Source organism: Cheilinus undulatus, linkage group 10 (assembly GCF_018320785.1).
Source record: "Cheilinus undulatus linkage group 10, ASM1832078v1, whole genome shotgun sequence".
NCBI lineage: Eukaryota > Metazoa > Chordata > Actinopteri > Labriformes > Labridae > Cheilinus > Cheilinus undulatus.
Genome location: NC_054874.1, coordinates 29,544,797 through 29,569,081, shown reverse-complemented (window position 1 = coordinate 29,569,081; position 24,285 = coordinate 29,544,797). Strand labels below are relative to the sequence as shown.

The 24,285-nt window shown below is 37.3% G+C and overlaps 2 protein-coding genes across 2 annotated transcripts in view; one reads left to right on the top strand and one right to left on the bottom strand.

Annotated features, from left to right (window-relative positions):
- The window catches only part of LOC121515909 (dedicator of cytokinesis protein 2-like), a 247,197-nt gene that overhangs the window by 27,502 nt on the left and 195,410 nt on the right, over positions 1-24,285 (top strand). The window contains exon 3 of the mRNA XM_041796853.1: positions 8,282-8,339. Within this exon, the coding sequence (XP_041652787.1) occupies positions 8,282-8,339 (58 nt within the window). The remainder of the gene's footprint in view (positions 1-8,281; positions 8,340-24,285) is intronic.
- hrh2a (histamine receptor H2a) lies at positions 7,666-22,605 on the bottom strand. The gene is made up of 5 exons (XM_041796856.1): positions 22,557-22,605; positions 11,504-12,981; positions 11,146-11,317; positions 9,728-9,882; positions 7,666-8,239 (listed from the first exon to the last, which is right to left on the bottom strand). The coding sequence occupies exons 2-3, from the start codon at positions 12,504-12,506 to the stop codon at positions 11,148-11,150; spliced, it is 1,173 nt and encodes a 390-aa protein (XP_041652790.1). The 5' UTR covers positions 12,507-12,981; positions 22,557-22,605; the 3' UTR covers positions 7,666-8,239; positions 9,728-9,882; positions 11,146-11,147.

Below are 24,285 nucleotides of genomic sequence, written 5' to 3'. Positions count from 1 at the left end.
AAAAAAGAGCTTCAACTAAGTACTGAGTAAAGGGTCTGAATACTTCTGCCAAATCCAGTTTTCTATTTTTAATCAGTTTGCAAAAATAATCTGAAATTGTGTTTTCCCTTTGTCATTCTGGGATACTGAGCATAGATTGAGAAAAAAAAAAAGAATTTGAGCAATTGTATCGTCAGTCTGCAACATACAATTGAAAAAGTCTAAATGGTTTCTAAAAGCCCTGTAAACTAATATCTTTAGTCTCTTCTTTTTGTTTCCATGAGCAGCATTTTCTCCCTCCTGGAGGGATATTTAAGGGTAGTGGCATGCCCCCACACACACACACACACACACACACACACACACACACCCCCCCACCCACGCACACACACCCACACAAACAAACACACACTAAATCTAGCCAAAGTTGTGCTCACATTTCCATTCTGATCAACAGCTCCTCTCACAGCTCCTCTCTTAAGCAGGAACATTAATTGGACTCAGTCTTGTGAGGTAACACAATGGAAAAGCAACACCTATTTCCTTTCTTGCTGGGTGTAAAGTAAAACTCACCAGACAGTTTAACTCTACACCTGTTTAATGGCTAGTTCAGATAAATAACTCTTTATTTCTCTGAAACTTCTAAGAAATTTCATCAGTGTTTATTTTTAATTAATTTTGATCTTATGATTACATTTTTAAAGTAATTTTTAGGAATGTTTTGAGCATTTGTGTTGAAAATTTTCATAATGGAATCACCATGTATTTTGACCAGGAATGTTTGTAAACTTGAGAGGAATTTAAAGGGATTTTAAGAAATTCTGACCATGAATCTTTAAGACTTGTGAAAATTTAGATGGTGGGATTTTATGAAGTTCATGGACCTTTGATTCAGAATTTTCTGCAAACTTCTGTATATTTTTCAATATTTACTGAAGAGTTTTGGAACTGTCACTTGTAATGTTGACTGGGAATTTTCAGAAAATTTGATAATAAGTTTTCTGAAACTTTTACAAATTTTCAGTGGTAGTTTTTGGGCATGTTAGGAAAACCAACAGACTATTTCTGGCACATACAATTTTAGTTTTGATTTAAAAAAAAAAAGAAGAAAATTACAGATATTATCAGTTTACGGTGAATTTTCATAGGATTTTTATTTAGCCTGTTGGATGTTTTTGGAATCTTCTTTGGTAATTTTTTTTTATCTTACAGGAAGTAAAAGTATAGGTATTTTGAAGCTTTGATGAGTATTCACAAGGAACTCTGGCTGGGAATTTTCAGAAACTTTTGAAAATCTTCACTTGTGAGCAGTTGTATATCAATTTTATTTAAAAAATACATATTTGATAACCAGGGATGAAATACCAGACAAAATGAAACTACTGGAAAGAAAACACAAAGTCTTAACCTGTTCAAAAGATAAGATAACCACATCTAAGATAAAATATGCAAATGCAAATGAGAATGAAAATGAAGAGCAATCTCAGTAAGGACTTTTTCTAGCACCATTCTCAGTCTTGGGCTACAGAGTTACTAGCCTGAAAGATTTGGGACTGAAATAGGAAGAAGAAGAAAGATTCAGAAATAGAAAAAGGAAAAAAGTATATAATAGATACATGCTGCAGAAGGCTGAAGCAACGGCATTTACAGATGTACTGCAAGTACACATTCACTGGCCTCTTCATTAGGTATAAGTGTCCATCTAGTATCCGATCAGCCAATCACATGGCAACAATGAAGACATGAAGATTAAGACATAGTTAAGATCTGCTGAAGCTCAAAGTGAGCATCAGGATTAGAGAGAAAAAGTGATTTTGAACATATGCTTGTCTGGAAGGTTTTTTTTGGATTTGTTTTTAATCTTACCCGTTGACCCTTACATTTGAATGTTGCAGCAGAAATCAGGACTCATCAGACCAGGCAGTATTTTTCCAGTCTTCTATTGTCCAGTTCTTGTGAGCCCATCATAATTGTAGGCTCATTTTTATGAGTTGTTGATATTGTTCTATTAGCTCAAACTAGTCTTGTCATCATCCCCCACCATCAACAAGATATTTTGTTGCAGAGAGGTGCCATACACTGGATGTTTTCTCTTTTTTGGATCATTCTCTGTAAATCTTAGCAGGGATACATGATATAATTGGCAGTATATCGGTATCGGCTGATACTGAAATTCACGCCAATCTGTATGGCCGATAATTAAGCGCGCGCCATGACGCTGGACGTGCCAACATTAAACTCAACGTGTCAGCTGTGTGGGAGACACTGAAAAAAAGATTTTGACCCTTAGTAATTGTAACGTACAATTATTACGTTTGTTTCAATGATTTAAATGTGTAAATCAATCCTTCTTATATTTTTTGACTAATTTCAAAATGTACAGTCTCCATTTCAAATGAGTTGATTTTAATTGTGCAAAAATAATGTAATACAACTGTTAAAATAAGTTGGTTTGAAATGTGTTAAAATAACATACAAAATTGTGTTAAATTAAAGTGATTTTAATTATTTAAAAGTCATCTTTAAAATGTGTTCAGGCCAGTTGATTTTAATTGTGTACCAGGAACATAAAAAAAATGTGTCCAAATAAGGACCACATACTGCCCTGTCTGAGCATGTGCAGTGCTACAAGTACCCAATTACCCACCTGTTTTGTTAGTAAGTATGGAATTTACTGTTATTGGTGGTGAAGCTTGTGTCAGAAAGTTAAATGAGTTTCTGTTCTAAGCATTTTTTAAACACACATTGCTTGTTTTTATAAGGTTACAGCCATAGATATCAAGACGTAGCCAACACGGTTATTACTCAAATTATTTGAGTTATGACAAATCTGCAGTTTTCCCAGAATGCCTTTGGGCACTAAACCTTTATGCACTCAGCTTGCTGCTGCTGTCTTGGCCAGGACACTCTTGAAAAATAGATTTTTAATCTCAAAGAGGTTTTCTCCTGGTTCAATAAAGCTTAAATAAAATAATTAAATAAAATGCACCATGAGCGAAGTTGCTGTCTCAATTAAACAGGTCCCGCCTATAGGGAGCTATGATGCTGCTGTTTATGTCAGTGAATGTTGAGTGGCACTGTGACATTAATGAAACTTCACCTACTGATAGAGTGGATGACCAGCAGTCATTGCTGCAAATGATTGCACAAGTTAGTCCATCAGGTGAAATGGTAACATAAAATAACCTTTATCAGTGAGTACTATTTGACAATTTAAGGTAAGTAGTTACCTACAATATACTCATCTTGTTTTACAGTGTACTTAATTTGATAAAATATACCTCTAATTTGGAATTACTTAAAAATAATAAGTTGAGTCAACTTAAAAAAAAAAAAAAGAAAAAAAAACATGGGGAATCTTGGCAAATTTAATTTGTACAACTGCTTAAAATGATAAAATTGCGTTAATTCAACTCTATTCATTCGAGTCTGTTTAACCTAGGTTTAGTTGACTTTTCTTAAAAAATTTTAGCACCCACTACACAAAATTATTAAGTTAAACTTACCTGTATTAATCATCTGAGATTACTTAAAAACATTAAGTTCAGTCAACAAAAAAAATTATATCTAGATCTAGATAAACATATTGTGTGCAACTGCTAAAATCAATAAAATTAAGTAGGATCAACAAAACATTTTTTTCTGTGAAGTTTGAGGTGTGGAAACAAGACAGCAAAGTAGCTGTTTGAATCACTTGTAAAATACATGTGATGTGAGGAGGACTCAACAATACGTCTTTAACACCACCAGTTTAATTTTGCATCTAAAAAACCATCACCGTGATGACTGCGAGGACTTTCTTAAGACAAAGAATGACAAAACTTTGTGCCAGGGAAAACTCATCAACAGCCTCTACTTCAGTCATTCAACAAAGCTAAAAAATACAGCAGCATCCACCCAAAACTAAAGAGCTAAACAGGAAACTCATTGAATTTATAACTCTTGATAATCAGCCTTTCAGTGTGCTAGAATATACAGTCCTCCACGGGCTTATGATGCATTTGAAGCCCTGCTACGTTATAGCAGGTGCTTTAGCCTTACCTGAACTTCAAAACTTTGTTTACAGTCACGTAGAGAAGCTACTCGTTAAAGCTAAACATCTTAGCTTCGCCACAGATATATGGACAACAAGTGTCTGTCCTGTTAGCATGTTGAGCCTCACTGCCTCAGTGGATATGAGGATTTCACTCTTTAAAAGCCCATCCTGCACTCACAGGAGTGCTCACTCAGCAGCTGCAGTTACCGCCACTTTCAATAACATGTTTCGGATATGGAAAATAGAGAAAAAGAACACGCATGTTGTGCTTTGTGATAGTGGGCGAAACATGGCAAAAGCAATTATGGACTTCTGTGTGCTAAGTCTCCCGTGCACACTCAAAGGTGCATGAAGGTGTCTCTTGCATTGGAGATGTAGGTGTCACTGTGTTGTTACAGAGCTACTTGTAGTGAAATGCATTCAACCTGGTTGCTTAGTTAGTTAGTGCTGTTTAAAGCAGAATCAGGAGAACTACTTCAGTTTAAGTTTTATTTCTTTAGTTTTGGTTATTTATTTAGTTTTAGTTAACTATAATAACCTTTTTTATTTCTTTCTAGCTAGATTTTTTTTGCATTTAAGAATCTGTTTGTTGTTGTTGTTATTTAAAGCACTTTGTCAGGAGTATCTCAGGGAGCCATCCAGCAGACTGGCTGAGTAATAAGGAGAATCAATCTAAATTTATAAGCTCTTTCTTTTTTGCACTGTGGAGCTCAGTGTCAGCAGGTTATTTTGCTGCTTTTTATTGCCCTCAAAGAAGCAGATGACTTTGGCTGTACTATTAAAAACACATATAGCATGTAATGCACATGTAACCCAAAGACATTACTGTAAGTTTTTTATTAGTGTATTGCTATATTTGGAAAACAACAACAAAAAACAATAAATCCTTCATTTCTGATTTAAAAAAAATCAAATATTTAGTCTGTTTCTAAAAAATAGACTACCAACATAAAACAAACAAACAAAAATTTAGTACAGGATGGAATTGGGTTTTTTTTACAGTGGAAAAAATATAATTACTATCGGTATCTGCCAAAATGAGTTTTAAAATATCAGCATATCGGCAAAAATCCAATATCGTGCATCCCTAAATCTAAGACATTTTGTGCATGAAAATCCTGCAAGAACAACAGTTTGCGAAATACTCAGAGCAGCCTGTCTGGCACGTTAAAAGCCACTTAAATTCTTCCTCATTCTGATGATTAATAGGACAGATGTACCTAATAAAGTGGTCGTTGAATGTTTACCCAATGCAATGTCGATGACCCAGACATCAAATACAACAGAAAGAAAGCTGCAAACAGTCGTTTAAACGACATTGCTTCAGGTCTGACGGGAGGACTCAGTGGAACTGTTTGGCTTCTTGTTCCCTTGCCAGGGATATGTCAGCTGAGAAGTACCACTGCAGCCCAGTTCAGACCAAAGACCCATGGCATGGCACAGTGGTTTTAGAACATTGTTGGTAACAGGCTGAACCGAGCCGTCGCAGCTTGATTCAAACCATCTGATGCAGTCACCTGTGATTCAGCTTGTCAAGTCACAGACAGCTGGCACATAAATGTAAAAAAGGGAAATATAAATCCTGTCTCCAAAGTCTATGAATGATATTTTTGTTTGATGAAGTCATGCTTTTAATTTTGTGAATGAATACATCTGGCTTTTTTCACACAGAAACTTAAACACTTCTGTCGTCTTTTCCATCAGCTGTACATCATGCTTAAATGCTCAGCTGATGGAGGAGACAGGACTGTTTGTGGCGGATGTTTCCATGTAAAAACTTCAAAAAGGATAGATGTAATCATTTCCAATAGGCAGATAGAAAAGGGTATAGGAATATAGTTTTGAAAATTTTCTCCTTTTTCCTGCTAGAACATGACCTGTGGACACGTGGCTCTATATATCTTTGTTACAACAAGACTGGGCCAGTAAAGCATTCTTGTGTTTTCATGTGCTGCTAAATTTGCCACAGAATGATGGTGATGGCAGATGATTGTCATGATAATAAAGATATGAGGAATAACAGTTAATGTGCAACACTGTCCCTCTTTTGATTGTGTCAGAACTTCAGAAATGAATCATCATCCACAGACACAATGCATCATCTTCTTCAGTCGCAGCAGCGTGAACTTGGCTTAACACGTGGCTAACGCAACAGATCAGCTGACAGCAGCCACTCTTAGTAGTTGAAGTTAGGGATGCAGGATATCTGATTTTTGCTGATATATATCTGATATGCCAATATCTACAAATTAATTTTGTCAGATTCCAATATAGATACATACAGATATTTGAATGTAGTTCAGACCTAAAACTCTGGCCCTTTAAACAAACAGAAACAAACTTAAATCTTTAGAGCATACTTTAAAGATTTAGGAACGAGGATGGACAAAGAAAAAGACTTCAGGGGACATAGATCTGTTGACCCAGCCAAAAAGTCCACAAACTTATATGCCAATATTTACAGCAGATTTTTACAGTTAAAATATTTGTTTTAAATATCAGCAGAAATGCTCATACCTACCAATACCAATGAATCACTTTAAAAGCTAATATCTGCTGATACCGATATCATGCAGAGAATATTTTGCATCGCAAGTTGAAATCCCTTTAGCAATGCCATCTGTCCAACAAAAACAGTTCCTCTGATATACTCGAGTTTGGCAAAACCCAAAGAAATAAATGTGAGTCTGATGATGTGTCACAAAGTCGTTTTTTGTGCATTGGTGCAGTGGACCCTCAGGCAGAATTGTTCTCTGATTTAGGATAAAGTTTCTCCCTTTTTATTCTCTTGGGATGTATTTGCCCTTGTGAGCCATCATAGTATTGGCATATTGATGCATCATCTGTTTCTACTCTGAAGTGTACACCCCAAAACATTCATGAGAGTGATTCTTTTGAAAGAGTTCATCCTGTCTGTCAAATAACCCTTCACCGTATGGGACTGATACTTGGTATTCTTTAGGTTTTGCAAAGCTGTCCTGTCAATGAAATGAATGTTTATATCCGTCCGATCATCATCGATCTGACTCTCTACCATTTCTGTGTCCTCAGTGGGGGATTTCTCACTGCAGAGTCCTGCTGGTTGCACAGATCCTCTGAAAGCTCCATAACCAACTCTGAAACCATTTTTAGTAACAAACCTAACACAAGCATCTCCAACTATCATGTTTGTAGTCACACTGGCTAAGGGTCATGTCCTGGCAGAAGGTAAGAGTACCTGGAGCAAATACAGCCTGTGAGTATGAGTACAGTAGACTTCTGTGGAGCTGAGAGACTACCCTAGATGTTATGGATACCAAATAAGTGTGTCCTGTTGTTGAATGGTTTGTTTCCAGCTGGTCTCTGACATGCAGATAGATGTGCACAGTGTTATTTACACCTTGGCGTCAGTCCTCAAGGAAATAGCTTGAAGTATGGGAAAGGTTAAGTGTTAATGTGGCAATAGTTTGAGGCAATGTTTGCTGACAGCAGTGATGAATCGTTTCATTGTTTTTGTATTCCTTACCTTTCATACAGTGCTTTTATGCCACATGATAAACCCTATCTGTATTTAACTACAGCCCATCTATATTTTCTCCTGAAACTGTGGTATATATTACATGCTTTATTGAAGCAGCTCTTTATCGTCGCAGTGTTGTCATAATTTTGTGTTCTGGAGGAACTGTACATGGCATTTTCTCTATTTAATTTACAGTGTGATATAATACAGACATTTGTCAGATTAATGCTGCTGAATGAGCACTTCTGAAGACAAAATGTGGAGGTGGCAGCATTTTTCAGATTTTTACATAACATTAGTTAGAATGTTTCTCATCGAAATGTCAAAACATGTCAAGTCATTTCAAAAGTGATGAGTCAAAAAACTCATTTCTTCCACTTCATCCGCTCATTTGAAGAAAAAACATGTCCATTTACTTTGGTCCAAGTTGAAGTTGTGGTCCTTTCTCTTTCTGTTCTCTTTCTGAAGGAGTACACTTCTGAGCCAGTATAAAAAATGTAGTTCATGAAAATGATGGCAGGCAAGTTTTTTCTAAAGGATTCTGAGCTGTATGTTTCTCTGTGCAGTCGAAGAGTTTTATCAGACGAGGAGTTCTTTTTCCTCTATCCTCATAGAAGCATCATCATTCCTTGGTCCACAATGGTTAGAGCCAGGCTGTGTTCTTGTAATGTCCTGTAGAGTTGCTGGAGTCCCATTGTTCTCACATTTTTTTGATTCAATGATTGCTAAAGCAAAAAAGACACAAAATATATTTTCTCTCTTTTCAGTCAGAATGTGGAGTGTACAATTTGCAGACATCAAAAAGCAGTTTCTTCAACATGGTAGGTATGTTCAGCTTTTATCCTTTGTTTAGAAGCATAGACCCTTTTTAGGTGTGCTGAAGCAACCATAAATTTAATCTCATCATCCATGAAATGATAGCAAGGATATTGCATGCAAGATTAAAAAAAAAACTGTCAAATATCTTGTAAATGTTTTAATTCTATTAGCTAGATTTTATTCTAAATACAGCATAGTACAAATTGGTACTGTATGCCAAATTTATGTGATGCCTTGTCTCCCTACAATTGATTTAATCCAAAACCCATACTAAGACTAACAGGTGAATGGACACTGATGCAACAGACAGGACTTAGCATAGTGTAGCATTACAGCAATACAAGTGAAAGTCATGCTTTAAGAACTTTATCAATACAGCAATAAAAAAAGTATTAGCTTTGAAATATTTCCAAACAATGAGCTATAGTCTGTGATATGTTGAAAAGCTCATTATAGAGAGCTGGACTCCTGTGTGGTAAAGGTGTCAGTCTTTAGTAAAGGTTACAGCTGGTGGATATGAAGGTGACTTTATTCAAAGCTGCTAAATTTCTCCATGCATCCCATTAGCTACATTCTTATCTTAACTTAAAATTTTCTATGTGATATTTTAGACCAATGGATCTCAACTTTTTTTTTGTTTTTGTGGATCATGAAGGTGTGCCTGGAAGTTCATGAATTATGGAAGGTCTAAAGCAGGCATACAGCCATACGTTTTATTTTACTCTTGGTTATTTTCTCAAGGTCTAAACTAAATGAGCTCCTTCTCTGGAGGCCTGGCCTATATTATAATGATGGCAAGCAGAATGCGTTTTATATAAACAGTGAATTGCATTTTCATTATATCCTGTATTTTTTGTGATTTACTAGCATGACTTCTGAACGTTTGCAAAGATGTCATCATGAAGATATTTCTGTAAGAGTGGAGCACTTACACTGTTCTGATGCTAAAATCCTCCAACAATGTAAGAAAGAGGACATAATGCTTCCTTTCTTTCTTAGAGCAGCAAATTTTTCCCTCTAAAAAATATGACCAAACATAATTTGCTGAATTTATTCTACCCACAAGGCCTATACAAATATGACATTTCATTTACTTAGTAGGTTATTAGGCTAAATTAATGAGAGGAACATATGGAATTTAGTATGGCAATGTGTAAAAGCAATGTTTGGAAAACTATATTTGCTGCATGGTAGCTTTTGCTTAAAATTCAAAAAGCATGCTTAGGAAAAAAGAACTTGCTCTCTAAATGCATTTTTTCTGGCCTGTTAAGGGTTTTGCCATATGGTCTGATGCACAGTGGATGATACCAGTAGGATCTGTGTGTCACAGTTCATTTGCTCAGGGCCTGGCATTGTCTGTGGGGGTTACAGGGATGCCATGCTTGAATACTTACATACTGTGCTGTGGTTGTGGTGACGCAAGCTTTGAAACAGATGGACTGTTCATCTTTATTAGTTTTTTTGTCACTCTTCCTTGTTCTGGTCCTTAAATGCAGTTCCAGTGTGCACACAGCATCAACTTCACCACGACTGTTGAGGACAATCCAGGCTCATAGAAAGAAGAGAAAAATTACAGAAGTAAGACACATGTTTTTGTCATATTTTGTGTCAAGACAGAGACAGAATAAATATGATCCAGGATAATGATGTACTTTCAAAAAGTGGTTACTTATGGCCAGCTTAATGCACCCATCAAAATCCTTGTAATGAGCATAAAGATGGCATGTGGCAGGTGGGTCCTTCACCACTATATAGATATGAGTCATAACTGTGAATGCAAGAACTGCAAATGACTTGTCAGGATGTCACTTTATATTCACACAACAGATAAATACATGCTGAATTATCCATCTATTCATTATCTACATTGGAGCTACAGTGGACTGGAGCCAATCCTAGCCGTCATCAGATGAGAGGTGGAGTACACCCTGGACTGGCCATCAGTCAATCACAAGGCTGACGTGCAGATACAAACAAGCAGTCATGCTCACACAAACCTATAGTCAATTTAGAGCCAGAGGTTAATCTAACAAGCATGTCTTTGGACTGTTCGAGGATGCCGGAGTACCTGCAGAGGACCCATGCATGGATGGGGAAAACATGGAGACTCCACACAGAAAGTCCCTGTTCCACCTGAATTTAAACCAGCAACCTTCCTGCTGTGAGGCAGCAGCACTGTCCTCTGTACCAAGGTTATAATGGTTAACTAAAACTAACTAAATAACTAAAACTAAAATTCAAAAATCATTTAACTGAAACTAAATAAAAACTAAGCTTTATAAAAAAACAAAAACTAACTAAAACTGTATAGTGCGCTTACAAAACTAAAATAAAAAAAAAATGGAGACAAAATATCTTTAGTTTTAGTCTTTGACACAACCATACTGACTGGCACCTACACACGAGTCTGGGAGTGTAAAATTGCCTGATCTGATTAGTTAAGACCTCACACAGTAGTAGTTTTATATCTGGAGTTGTATTCAAACATCATTAAGTAAATAAAATGATACATGAAGAGTACTCTGTTTTAATATATTTTAAAAATTGTGTGATGCTCACTCACCCTCGACATTTATCCATAAAAAAACTAAAACTAACACTAAAACTAATAAAAACTAAACTAAAACAAAGCATTTTTTTCTAAATAAAAGCTAAGCTAAACTAACAAAACAGCAGTCAAAACTGATAAAAACTAAACTGAAGTCGAACACAGAAAAGGGAAAATGAAATAGAAATAAAAAATAATGAAAAATTCAAAACTATTATAACTCTGCTCTGTACCACCATACAGCCCTACTGAATTGTTGTTTACCTTTATTTTCCACTGACATCAGTGGCAGCTGTACCATTTCCACTTTGCATAGTTGCTGAATCTGTCGTATTGCTCATTTCCCCAAGCATCAAGTTTTGATCTGTTTCTCCAGCCTTGCAAGAAAGAGGTAAGTGGCTGCACAACAGTGTAACCTCTGTAAGCTGGTCTCCGCCTGAGTGGCAAGAGGACAAAGGAAGAGAAAAACTGTGATAACAACATATGATGTTATTCACAAAGGCGCTTCTTACTAGAAATGAGAATGTGCACTTTTTACAAAACGTATTTCAAATGTAAGGCTGTGAAATTGTGCAGATTTACTTGCACGCTTAAAGCACTTCCTCCATCAGTGTGGGATTACCTGTTGTCCCCATTGAAGACTGCTGTGGTCTCCTCCAACCACTGTAAGGGCATCGACATATTAGTAAATGGGTGTAGGCTGACCTGAAGTCCCTGTTGAGGGCTCCATAGAGCACTGGGTTGAGTGCTGAGTTGGCATAACCCAGCCACTGCACAACTAAAAATTCATGCGCTGTGCCGGGGTCTTGATGCTCCTGTATGCCTAATACTGTGAACAGGATGAAATACGGCAGCCAGCACACAACAAAAGCTCCGATCACTACTGCCACAGTCACTGTGGCTTTGTGCTCCCTCAGAGCTGTAGCTGTGACACTGGAAACTGCCATGGTAGTGGTGGTGGAACGGTCGTTCCTGCAGTTGTAAGTGGTGTAAGTGGGTCGGGCACTGCCTATACGTTTGGCCTGTGCCTGTGCAATTCGAAGAATTCGTAGGTACATCCAGCACATGACCACCAGAGGCAGGTAGAAGGTGAGGAGAGAGTCAGTAAGCGCATAGGGTCTGTTCAACTCAAAACGGCATTTCCTCTGTGGTGCCCAGGGCTCCTGGTTTTGCACCGTCCCATTCACAGTGTTCCAGCCCAAATGGATGGGCAAGAAAGACACGGCCACAGAAATGGTCCAAACACTGGCCATGGCAACAGCAACTCTCGATGGCAATACCACCGAGGCATATCTCAGAGGCATGGTGACAGCCAGGTAACGGTCCACGCTAATGGCCAAGAGGGTGAGAATGGAGGCGGTGCAGAGCATGACATCCATAGAAATGTAGAAGTTGCAGAAGACTGGACCAAGCGGCCATTCATTGTTGAGCAGGAGGAGAGCAGAGAAAGGGAGGACCAAGAGGCCGAGCAGCAGGTCTGTGACAGCCAGCGAAACAATGAAGCAGTTAGTGAGGCAGCGGAGGCGTCGGGAGGCGCAGACAGCCAGGCACACCAGCACATTACCACCTACAGTCAGGAGGATGAGGAGGACCAGGAAGACACCCAGCACCACGTTTGACAACATTATCTCTGGAGATAGTGTGATGACCTCATCGTTTGAACATTATGTGAACCAGTGTTGCACCTAAAATGTTTAATCAGAGCAAAATCTAGAAGTCCATGGCTACATGTTCACAGAGAAGGTGGTCCCATGTTTGTAAGGTGCACTGAAATTCCTCATGTGATTATCTGAGGCCCGGTCTCTTCCACCATTTCCTCTGTCATGGATGCTCATTTTCTGCTCTGCTTTCTGTGTTTTCAGGCCTGAACTTAACACACCTCAGCTCTCTTTTTTTCATAGTCACAAATTTATCCCTAAACAGGTGTCATGTATGAGGTTAGTATTTGAGGAGAAATTCTGCTCATAAGAGTTATAAGCACTGTGCTGGGCTGTTGACATGTCTTTTATGGCTGCTGGACAGCTTCCTGTCTGAGAGGCTGATTTGTGGCAGTCAATAGCAACTCATCCTCAAAACCATCTTCTTTGGCTCTGCTGACACCTAGTGGACAAAGATAAGAAACACAGTAGGCATCAGTATTTTCTCAACATGCAGTCCAGTAGGAGCAACACATGCATGAAAGGATCACAAACTTTAAACTTCAATTATCACTTCTTTGGTTGTGCTTGTGAGTTAGAGTAAAAGATCTGCTGCTTATTGTTAGTGAATTCATTTCAAACCTTCTGAGTAGAATATATAGACCAAATACACAAAATATTAAGCCCTAACAGGTGAGAAAACAATTACATAAATTATTTTTAAAAACCATGTAAATACTTTCATGTGACTTTTGTTCATGAAAAAAATTAAAGTCAAGTATTAATCATTACCCCATGAGTTTTTTAACAACAACTAAGACAAGCTGGATGTAGTCCTCGTCTTTTCTAACCTACTTAATCCATATAGAGGTTCAACTTAGTATCTAAGTCTTAAAGCCAAAATATGTACAGTTTTTGCACTGAAATGTCTGTTAATTTAAAAAACCACTACTCCTATCATACATACACACACACACACACATATATATATGTATATGTATATGTATATTTGTATATGTATGTATGTATGTGTGTGTGTGTATATATATATGTGTATATATATGTATATATATATGTATATATATGTATATATATATATATATATACACACATATATATACATATATATGTATATATATGTATACATATATACATATATATGTATATATATATGTATATATATATGTATGTATATATGTGTGTGTGTATATATATATATGTACGGATATGTATATGTATGGATATATATGTATATGTATGGATATGTATATGTATGTATATATATGTTTATGTGTATATATATGTGTGTAGCCTATATATATATATGTATATGTGTAGCCTATATATGTGTATATATATAAATATATACACACACACACACACATACATACACACACAGGCTTTTGAATCTGTGCTGCTGCTGTTTCTCAGCAAACTTTTAAAACTTTTTAAACATATTTGCCTGACTGTGTCACAACTATGGAAGCTGATAACGTCAAATAAAAAAGAAAAATGTTAAAGTAATTTAATTCTTGAAAAAAAAAAACCTAAGTCATAATTATAAGATAAGAAGTCAAAATTATGAGATACATGTCAAAATTGTGAGATTAAAAGTCAAAATTATGAGATGACCTTTTATCTCATAATTTTGATTTTGTATCTCATAATTATGGCTTCGGATCCTTTCGTTTTTTGCCTTACTTCCACATTTTTCTTTTTTGAGTGGCACAAATGGGATTCCATACACAACTGTTGGGACTCAGAAGTAGTTCAGTATTTTTTATTTGCAATTTGAAGAGTTGGCACAGTCATAAAATGAACAAAACTTTGCATTTTGTTAGTGCTTTTCTCTGCAGAAATCCCTACCTGCCCCCCATCTGGAGGCTCCTCTGTGACGTGACATTGTCTGCAAAGGACCTTTAGCTGCTGTTTCACCAGAACTCCTCTTTATTAGAGAAAGAATGGCAAATAACCATATTTAGAGCTTTTCTTGGTGGAAAAGATATTTTGCTCCCACCCCAACTGGCTTCAGCTGGAGTTTGATACACCAACAGTCTCTACTGACAGCAGAAAACAACATGGCTGCCTGTTGAGCTTTGGTTATGTGGTTTACTCCCTGTGACTGTGCATGCCTTCTAAGTTAAAGTTTTGTTGCTCTGATGGGCCTGTGAATTAATGTGACAGAACATTTGACCTGTCAACCTCTGAACGTTCATCCTTTCCTAAACATTGACTATAGATATGAAAACATCTGATGCAATCACTGTGTAAAAACTGTCAGTCGTAAGAATGGTCCTGGATTTCATGTTTAAACCTTAAGGTTCACTTGAGAGCCCCCCCCCCCCGCCCACACACACACACACACCAAGTAGAATGCTAAATTTAGTCCTGGCTTGCACTAAGACTGAGATGTGAAACCAGAAGTAAACACAGCTGATTCTGTACTAAAAACTAAGGAATCAGCATTAGAACACAGATTTTGTGTTTTTTTTTAGAAGAACTATGGTGTTTTAAGAATGTATGTCATCAGGTGTGGATTATACAGACATTTCCTGGTGGTTTTAGGCTCTATTCGGCATGCTGTGAGCATACTATGTGAATGACAAAAATGAGAGAAAAGACCTCTGAATGGATACATCATCATATGCAAGTGTGACTCTTTTGTTGGTCTATTATGCTCAGTGACTTGCTGTAGTGTTTTGGCTGCTGTCTGCAAAACAAAACAGGACACCATAACTTCCCTTGAGGTGCACATGGTACCTGTCTGTTTCGGAATCTCTCAGAAAGTTTGGTTTGATTGTAGATAACAGTTCTGTTAAATATGATCAGTGAAAATAAGCTGTTTAAATTTAGCTTAGTAAATACATAATTAAGGGATGTAAAAGTATGAGCCCAGAATGATTGCTAATTGTTTTTCTTACAATATAATACTTAATCTTTTGGGAATAACATTTATTGTGACTTTTTAAATTATTTTATTTGGCAGGTCATTTTAGGAAATGTTCTAGTGTTTATACTTTACGAACCCCTGTATTATTGTTGTTATGTGCTTGATGCGTTGAGTTTGACTGAAAAATCAAGATGACGTGTGTGTCAGTGGATGTTTCTTTAATTTCTTGTGCAATTCCAAATACTGTGATAGATAGTGAGCCATTTGCCAGAAATGCTCATTTACCACCTCAAAAAAAAAAAAAAAAAAAAGAGAAAATGGGAGTGAGAGAGGGAGGAAGTGATAGCTGGACACAATGGTTTCATATGAAAAGAGAAGAAAGAAATTAAGGCCAATGAAAAGACATTTTTTAATAAATCAAGTCTCAGAAACAGAAAACTATCTATGATCTTTGAACTCTTCTAATCTTTGCTTCTTTGTTCTGTGGCCACGTGTTTCTTTTTTGTCACAGAATCTGAACTTGGAACATCTTCCAGAGCAATCACTGATAACACACAATGTAAGAGGAGCAGCTCTCTCATGCAAATGACATCCCGGTGTCTCCATCTGACAGATGCACAGATTAAGTGGATGAAAATGAGAGACCTGATATTTCAGCAGTTTTCATCATCAAATGTGTCTCTCATACGGTCTGTTACCAGCCTTCTCTCTGACACTGGCTCAGACAAACAGCTGGCAAGGCTCTTGGCTTGGTTCTGATATGGTCTGCAAGGTTTATTCTCATACTGACACTCACTAGAGGTTTTTTTCTCAGGTGAATTCAAACTAGGGCTGGGCAATATGTCCTATAATTTATAAAACAGTATATATCTATTAGGTCTTTATATATATATATATATATATATATATATATATATATATATATATATATATATATATATATTAGAGTGCACTGCCCCCTAGTGGGCAAAAAAGGCCTACTGCTGTACACTATAAAGAAGTAGATCTCTGCTGCCACCTACCAGTTTTAGACACTTTTAATTCTATTTGTTTATTTTAATGAAAGTAAGTTGTTGATAAGCTGAATGCACTGAGGACTTGTGTCCATAGCCAGCTTTTTTGGCACTGGCAGCGCTTATTTTTAATTAAAAACCAATGTATTCTGGCATTCTGAGCTCTCAGCATCAGCTGGTTTTTGTTGCCGCCATTAAAGCACCCTCAGTTGCAAATTGTTCAACTATTGAGACACCGCTGCACTCGTCAATGTCACCTTATATTTTACAAGTGTAGTTTTCAGGTCTGCAGCTGCTGCCTGTGTCAGGACAGGATTCCTTTATATTGTCTGCATGTATTCTGTGTGATATTTTCTTGAAATATGAAAATATAAAGCACATAGAGCTATATCAAACCAACATTACAGATTCTACCGAGGAGTGTGGGATTCATTTTTTGTAATGTAGCAACAAGAAACACTTGTGAGAAGCTCTGAAAAGCTGGCTCTGCCAGCCTGGGCTGAACTTCTACAGAACCCCAATCAGAGAAAGAAAACCAAGAAAGGATCAAATAGTGGTAGTTGTAACAGTAGCACTGAACAGACTTGTCCTGCCATACAATACTGTAACATCATCAAAATGTGACTGCCTTTAACTAATGATACAGCGTCAGAACACTGACTGACAGCTGACTGTGATCCTCGAAGTATTAAATAACAAACTAGCTAATGATAGTTAATTCGTATTCACCTGTGCTTTAGTGATGAGGAATATCATGCCCTTCACTCCCCAACAGCATTATTGACCCATTCACATCCAAAATAAATATTTTTTTAAGATTTATTTTTTCTTTTGAGCATTTCAGTTTACCAAGACACTACATAATGTTAGAATCAAAGTGACTGAAACAAAAATTTTAGAAGAATCCTGGTAAATGTTTTATTTTGTCTCTCTATCACAATAATCCGTTATGTCTTTGGATATTTTCCAATGTGAAAGTGCATGTTTGTTTAACCACATCTGTCTGATGCGTTTATTCTTGCTAAATATAATTTATTCTAGCTAAATATAACCACGGTTTTGTACATCCGCCCACTCACTTATAGAACACCAGCAGCCAAGCATGAGACTGATCACATCCATCAGAAAAATGGATGTGCACTATATAACAGTGGTTTTAAGTTTGTGCAGACTGCAGGTACAGCCTGAGCGTCTCAGTCAGTCATTCACCTTGATGATGGCTGTGTCAATAGTTAAAAAAAAACAGTAATACCACAAACTCCTCAATTACTGCCATCTATTTTCTTTTCATTACATGGCCCTAATGGACCAGATAGGAGGAGGCAGGTTTTTTTTAAATCTGTACAAGGCATGCTTCTACACACTGACACACAAACAAGACACATGTCTTGGTAATGGGTTTGGAGGACTGTGATGGTTTGTAATGGCAGCTGAGTGCTGTGTTTTTCACACTGAATGTAAAGGCTGCTCCGTGTTGGAGTTTGTCCTCAGGACAATGCTGTTTTACATTTTATGACACACCAAAGAGAGCGTATTTCTTTGAGGAGTCTGCTGTGGGGTTCATATCAGTACAGGACTATCTGTGGTGACACCCAATAGTGTGGGGGACCCATCAAAGTGATTTAGATTTAGGAGCCTTCTGACAGGTTCATTTCCTTGTCTCCTCTTTGCCTGTGTAAGGAAGATGCAACAAGCTGAAAAGAGTTCATTCTAGACCTTTCATTACTCATAAGCATTGGGGTAAAAAGAGCCCAATTTGGGTATTGAGATGAAAGGGAGTTGGGAAAGGTGGCTCTTCAGAAGACACAGTCTGAGATGAGTAATGAGGTTATTTCCCTCTCAGCTAGGACTCCTTGCCTCATTTGTGAGATTCAAGTGCTCATTCTGTGACCTTTTTACCAGCCAGATGTGTCTTTTAGAAATAAATTCATGAGGAATGAGCTTTTCACATTCAAATAAGCAAATAAGCAATGGTGTTTTTTTCATCAATGTAAAGTATTGATATGCCTACACAGTAGAAAGAATATTGATTAGTTTTAAAGAGACAAACTCTATTTATCTGTCTATCTTTTATGCAAGTCTTCAGTGTTTTAGCTGATACAGCCAAAATGGTGGGATCTTGTTTTGAGCTTCTTGTACCCCCAGGAGCTGACATTCATGTTCAGTGATGAGAAGATGTGGAGAACGCTATGCTCATTGCTGCACATGTTTTTGTGGAGAACGTGTGATGGTGTGAGGCAGCCTCTGCCTCTCTAGAAAATGTAGCTTGTCATAGAGGCAATCATAATGCAGAGAGATTTTGAGATGAGATTCTGCAACCAGTGGCAATCCCATATCTCCACAGTCTGGGACCGAACTCTATCCTCCAAGATGACAACCCTTGCCCTCACAGAGCAGGGTTTATCAGAGACTACCTCCAGAATTTGGGAGTGGAGAGGATGGAATGGCCTGCCAGCAGTCCTGACCTCAACCCCACTGAACACTTGTGGGATCAGCTTTGGCGTGCTGTTTGTGCCAGAGTGACCAGCACAATGATGTTTGCTGACTTGAGACAAATGCTGGTTGAAGATGCCATCCCACAGCAGTGTGCAACCAGCATGAAAAGAAGGTGCTCAGGCTGTTATGGCTGTGTATGGTTCTTCAACACGCTACTGAGGCTCCTGATTGTTTAATGATTAAATTGGTAAATTTGAACTTATTGAAGGATAGCCCCTTGAGATGCAGCATCTCGTTTTCAAGGGGGTCCCGACACAAAAACATAGAACAATACAAACTACAATACATAACAAACACAATCAAACAAAAACCGACAAAAACAGACAGTTCTTCCACTTCCCCAGCCCCTCCATCCCATCCCCAGCTCCCAGATACATACATACATACGTATACACACACGTACATGTGCGCAATCCACAACTCAGCTCTGCTCACATCGCCAAAGAAATGCCCCCAGAAAGTGTTGTTGAAACTCCAGGATTTAAAATACTCATGACCCAAAGTATGATTTGCCTGGGTGCTATGGTTTTGCTGAAAGAGAAAAGATGGCCTAGCAGCTAACTAATGTGACCCACAACCACTGAGCCCATAACCCCAGTAACAGTGCATTGTATCGATAACTGGGAGTTAAAAAGTTTGTGCCTCTAAATGAGTGTTTTTTTCCTGATGATTACACAGGAGAGCTCCTTGCACAAGACCTGAAGGATGCTTTTGCATGTCTGAAATCCATCCAGTGTGCATCAGCACGGATGACAGGACTATTGTGATCAAAGCTGTGAGCCTGAATGGACAAGACTGCAGGGTTTTGGCCATCAGCTCCATCAGTGGATGGTCAAAAGCCATTTTTACTTTGTATTATCAGACATTTAGCTTTTTACTGTTCGCACATTTCCTTTCATTCCATCACGTGTTCCTTTTCTGTGGTTCAGTGCATGTTGAAATCAATCTGCTTTTAATAGTAGGTTTGTTTTCAAAGTCAGTTAACCTTGGTAAAACAGTAGAAAATATAAAAATGCTACAAAAAAACAGTTTAATGTGCAAAATAGTCGAATTATAGAATGCAATTGAAAGGGTGCAATTAATCATGATTAACTACAGAATCCTGAGATTTATCACGATTAAAAATTTCAGTCTTTCGACATCCCTAGTTTCACTATCTGGTGAGGACATTTGTTAAAGCTCCTGTGAGAGTTGATAGCTAGTAAAGAAAGAGGCTGAAAGTGATGCTGATGCTTCTTTAGGAGCTACAAAGTGACTCAATTTGTGAGTGATAGATTTTTGAATATCTTGACCTACTGCAGCTTGTTGAGGACATGAAACTTGGTAATGTGAGATTGCTTTTCACTGCATATGAACTTTTTAGATTAATTTCAGATTTATTTTTGTAAATTTACAGTATACCAAATAAGAGAAAAGAATTTAAACTACTGCTGAGTCAAATGTATTTGATTGAACAGTAAAAAGAAAAACAAATGTTTAAACTGACTTTATAAAGCTTTAAAATGCAAATAGACAGCATTATCACTTTGTCATGATGTAACTCTGTATAAAACCAAACTCTGGAATCTTTCTTCCTCTTCTTTTACAAAGAATTCTTTCTCTGCATTTTGTTGAATTTGACAAGTGCTTTACTTTGCTTTTGTCCTTGACAGAGACCATTGAGAAGGAATGATGTTTGATGGTGGGTTGCCTGGTAACAGATATGTGTCCTGATCGATGGAGGGAGTGTGCAGAGGGTTTTTCCACAGCAACACATTGAGTGACAGACATGACAGCAGACAGGTACACAGATGAGGGGGGTTATAGAACATAAAATATGCATAGATACTCGCAGCAGGCCTTGTTGTGGCACTTCTCTGACACACAGGATCAGGAGACATGGATAATGGTTAGCCGATAACATCTCAGTCTTGACCTCATATCACCTCTGTGCTGTCAACATGGCTGCTGCTGTTGTATAAAATGCTTGAACTTATTTAGTGTGTCAGATAGTTACACACAGAAAGTGTGTTTAGAGGAAACACACTCACTCTATCCAGATTCGTTGCATTTTTATCAGCTATTTTAAAAGGGGAAGTGCAGTCTCTGATCTGCTCAGTGCTGCATACCGGTCCTTGACCAAGTCATGACACCAAACCACATCCCCTCTCTGCTGTGCTGGTTGCACCGGTTCAAACAGGCCTTTTATGATCTGCTCTCTGCATAAATAATGCTTTGGAGAGTTTTATTTTCCTAGTTTAGACCAAAAGCTGACAAAGTTCTTTCCATTCATCTACTTTTTAAATGTGCCTTTTCTCACTTTTAAACCAGCAAAAGAATACAACGTAACAAACCATTCAAAACGAAATTCACAAACTCTAATTGTGAAGAATTGGGAGGAGGAGCATCAGAAACCCAATCTTTACCAACATTAAAGCTAAGGAAAAGACGAATGTATCTGTCTAAGTGTCTGGCTTTTTGTGTTACTGTTGAAATTCACAATGTGTTCATTTTATAAAGTGAAAGGTTAGGTCATGACCAAAGATAGAACAGAAAGAAGCTCTATGGTTTTGTAAGACGCACACAAATGCACGTAGACTAATCTTACTTCTGCACTGAAATAACTTTGTTAGAATAAAATAGTGCAGATATCTACACAGGCAGTCAGTCAAACACCTCTCAACTATCATAAACGAATTTTAACGACAGCTGAAATTAGGGCTGTCAGCATTAATGCATTAATGGTGATTAATTTAGATTCATAATTACTACATTCATATTTACAATAACAATTAATTTCATGCCCTATCGTCCCTTTCAGCCCACTTTAGTTCAGCCACCGCAGCCACAGTGATGTAAGAAAAGTCCAGCATTGCTCACTGATGCTTCTTTTCACATCAGACAGCTCAGTGGACAAGTCAAAAGTCATCTGCAGTTGTGTTACGAAAGATTGACTTTTTTTATTTTTCCTACATTTCCTTTAAGATCCAGAACAAGCTCTTTTTCTGTGGTTAAGTTCATGTGAAAATCTACCCCAAGTACTTTATTTTCTTTCACAATAAAAGCAGTTCTGTATCAAAACAGGAAGCCATTTACTCTTATTTTAAGACAGTACAAAAGTCCAAAATAAAATGAAAATGGGTTTAAATGCAAAATAGTGAAATCTCAAAAAGGGGAGATTAATTACAATTAAGTACAGAAATCTGAAGATTAAGAATTTTAAAAGTTTGACAGCCCTAGTTAAAACAGAAATGCTCTATCTGAAACAGCTAAAAATTTAGCGTAGCTACTTGTTATGTTTCAAGTTTGCCAAAAACCCCATTTTACAGTCAGTTCTGCACCACAACTATTGCACACATGCTTGGCAACTACAACCTTTAAGGCAGAAATGATCTGAAATCTGACATAAAAAGGGATGAAGGTTATTAGAGAAGAATGTCTGTGTTTACTGTAAATCAAATGCTGGTTTAAGCAAATATTGTTCACATACAGTATATGGTTACTTCTGTGATATTCTTTATTTTAATGCTGAAATGCATTAAAGCCAACTTAATGAACTTTTATCAAATATCTCTACTTTAAATGAGCTTTTACACCAAAAACACAACAAGCCTATTAAAATTATTTAGAACATCTTATAAAGCTTCAGTATAAACTCACCACATTGCAACTTCTTCTTCTCTGTGGTGACTGTCCTCTCTGCTCCGCTCCCTGGGAGAACTACATTCACACTCACTAAGAGTGTGTATGTGTACATGCGTAATAAGTGAGAGAAGATGTGGGAGAGATAGAGAGTGAGCCAGCATCACACAGCTCCCCCTCTTCCTCTCCCTCACTGTTGCTCTCCCCATTTTATCATCAGAATGGCTTTTATTCTTTTATCTTGCATTCATCTATTTAAGCTTTATAAGATATATTTTCTCACTGTCATAAAACATCTCTATTCTGTAAACTATATACATTTTTGATAATTGAGGATTCTTTGGGGCTTTATGTGTGGATGGCTGATGGGTAAATCACTTAGATCTGGCACTGGTTATTGGACTGGAGTGTTGTCAATGATCCAATAGGTCACCAGGAATTTTAAATCAATCACTCTATTTTGGTGCCTTTTTATTCTGCCTTTGAATCTATTTTTCATATGCTATGGCTCTTTGTGTGGCTGATCCTTGCTTGCCAATGCGGATTTATCTTCAAGCTAACATTTATTCAATAGTTATCGCTGTGCTTTTTATTAAATGTATCCATTGCTGCTTCCATTTAAAAAGGATCTAATTCCAGTTTGCAGGACCCTGATCAAATCTAAGCAGGGACTGAATGAACCTTTCAGTCTCTTTAGTTTGCCTTCACAGCAAAAACTGGAGTGTTGAATTCTCAGTGTTAAAAATTTCAGCATTGATTTTAACACTCAAAGTGTAATTTTAACTCCATTCAGAGTAAATGGTCTCCAGTGTTATTATTATTATTATTTGAAAGGGTTAATGCACCAGTGTTGGGGGGGGGGGGGCAGAGGTCTCCCATCATGCCTTTGTGCATGGTGTTTAGATGTGTTTCAGATATGTTAGATGTATTTAGATGTTTTGCTGTGTTTAGATGTTACCTGTTGTTCAGTGATCACTGCTGGGATTCACTTGCACATGTTTCTTGAATTATCTTGAGTTTTTGATGTTAAACACTTTTGCACCATGAGTTGTCTTCTAAGTTGGTCACATCCTGACTGTTGTAATGGCTTTCATTTAATTATGGAGAGAGTGCAGTCTGTCAGCTCAGGGCATGTTCCAGCTCTGAGTCTACCTCATTGCTCCATGATTACCATAAAACACTTCACATTACTGCAGTTGTTCAATGTGAGGTGGTGATCAATAATATCAGGTTGTACCTGATTTTCAATACACTTTTATTTTAAACTTGCATGACTTGTTTCCTGTTATTAGGTTTGTAGGAGAGGGGCACTGGTTATTCACAATATTCTACACCCGTTGGAGTTAATTGTAATACACTTATTAGTGTTAATACACCTGAGTTGCGTGTTGTCCGGTAGAGTTAATTTTTAACACTGACACTAGTGTAGAGTACTTTCACACTACTCAGTGTTCACCAGTGTTAATTTCTAACACCATACAGTGTTGGAGGAACACTGGCTCAGAGTAAAAAAAGTAACACTTTGAAAAGTGTAAAATTTACATTCAGAAATATGGGCACATATAAATACTTTTATATATACTTTTTAACACTCTCAGTGTTGATCTAACACTGGTGATTTTGCTGTGTTCTCTTGAAGACAGTCCCGCTGATGGCTGCTCTATCTTGACTACACAAGCTGTCCATACTTCTGTGTATATCTATCAATTACATGATTGTACTCTTTTTTTTCTGTCATACACCCTTT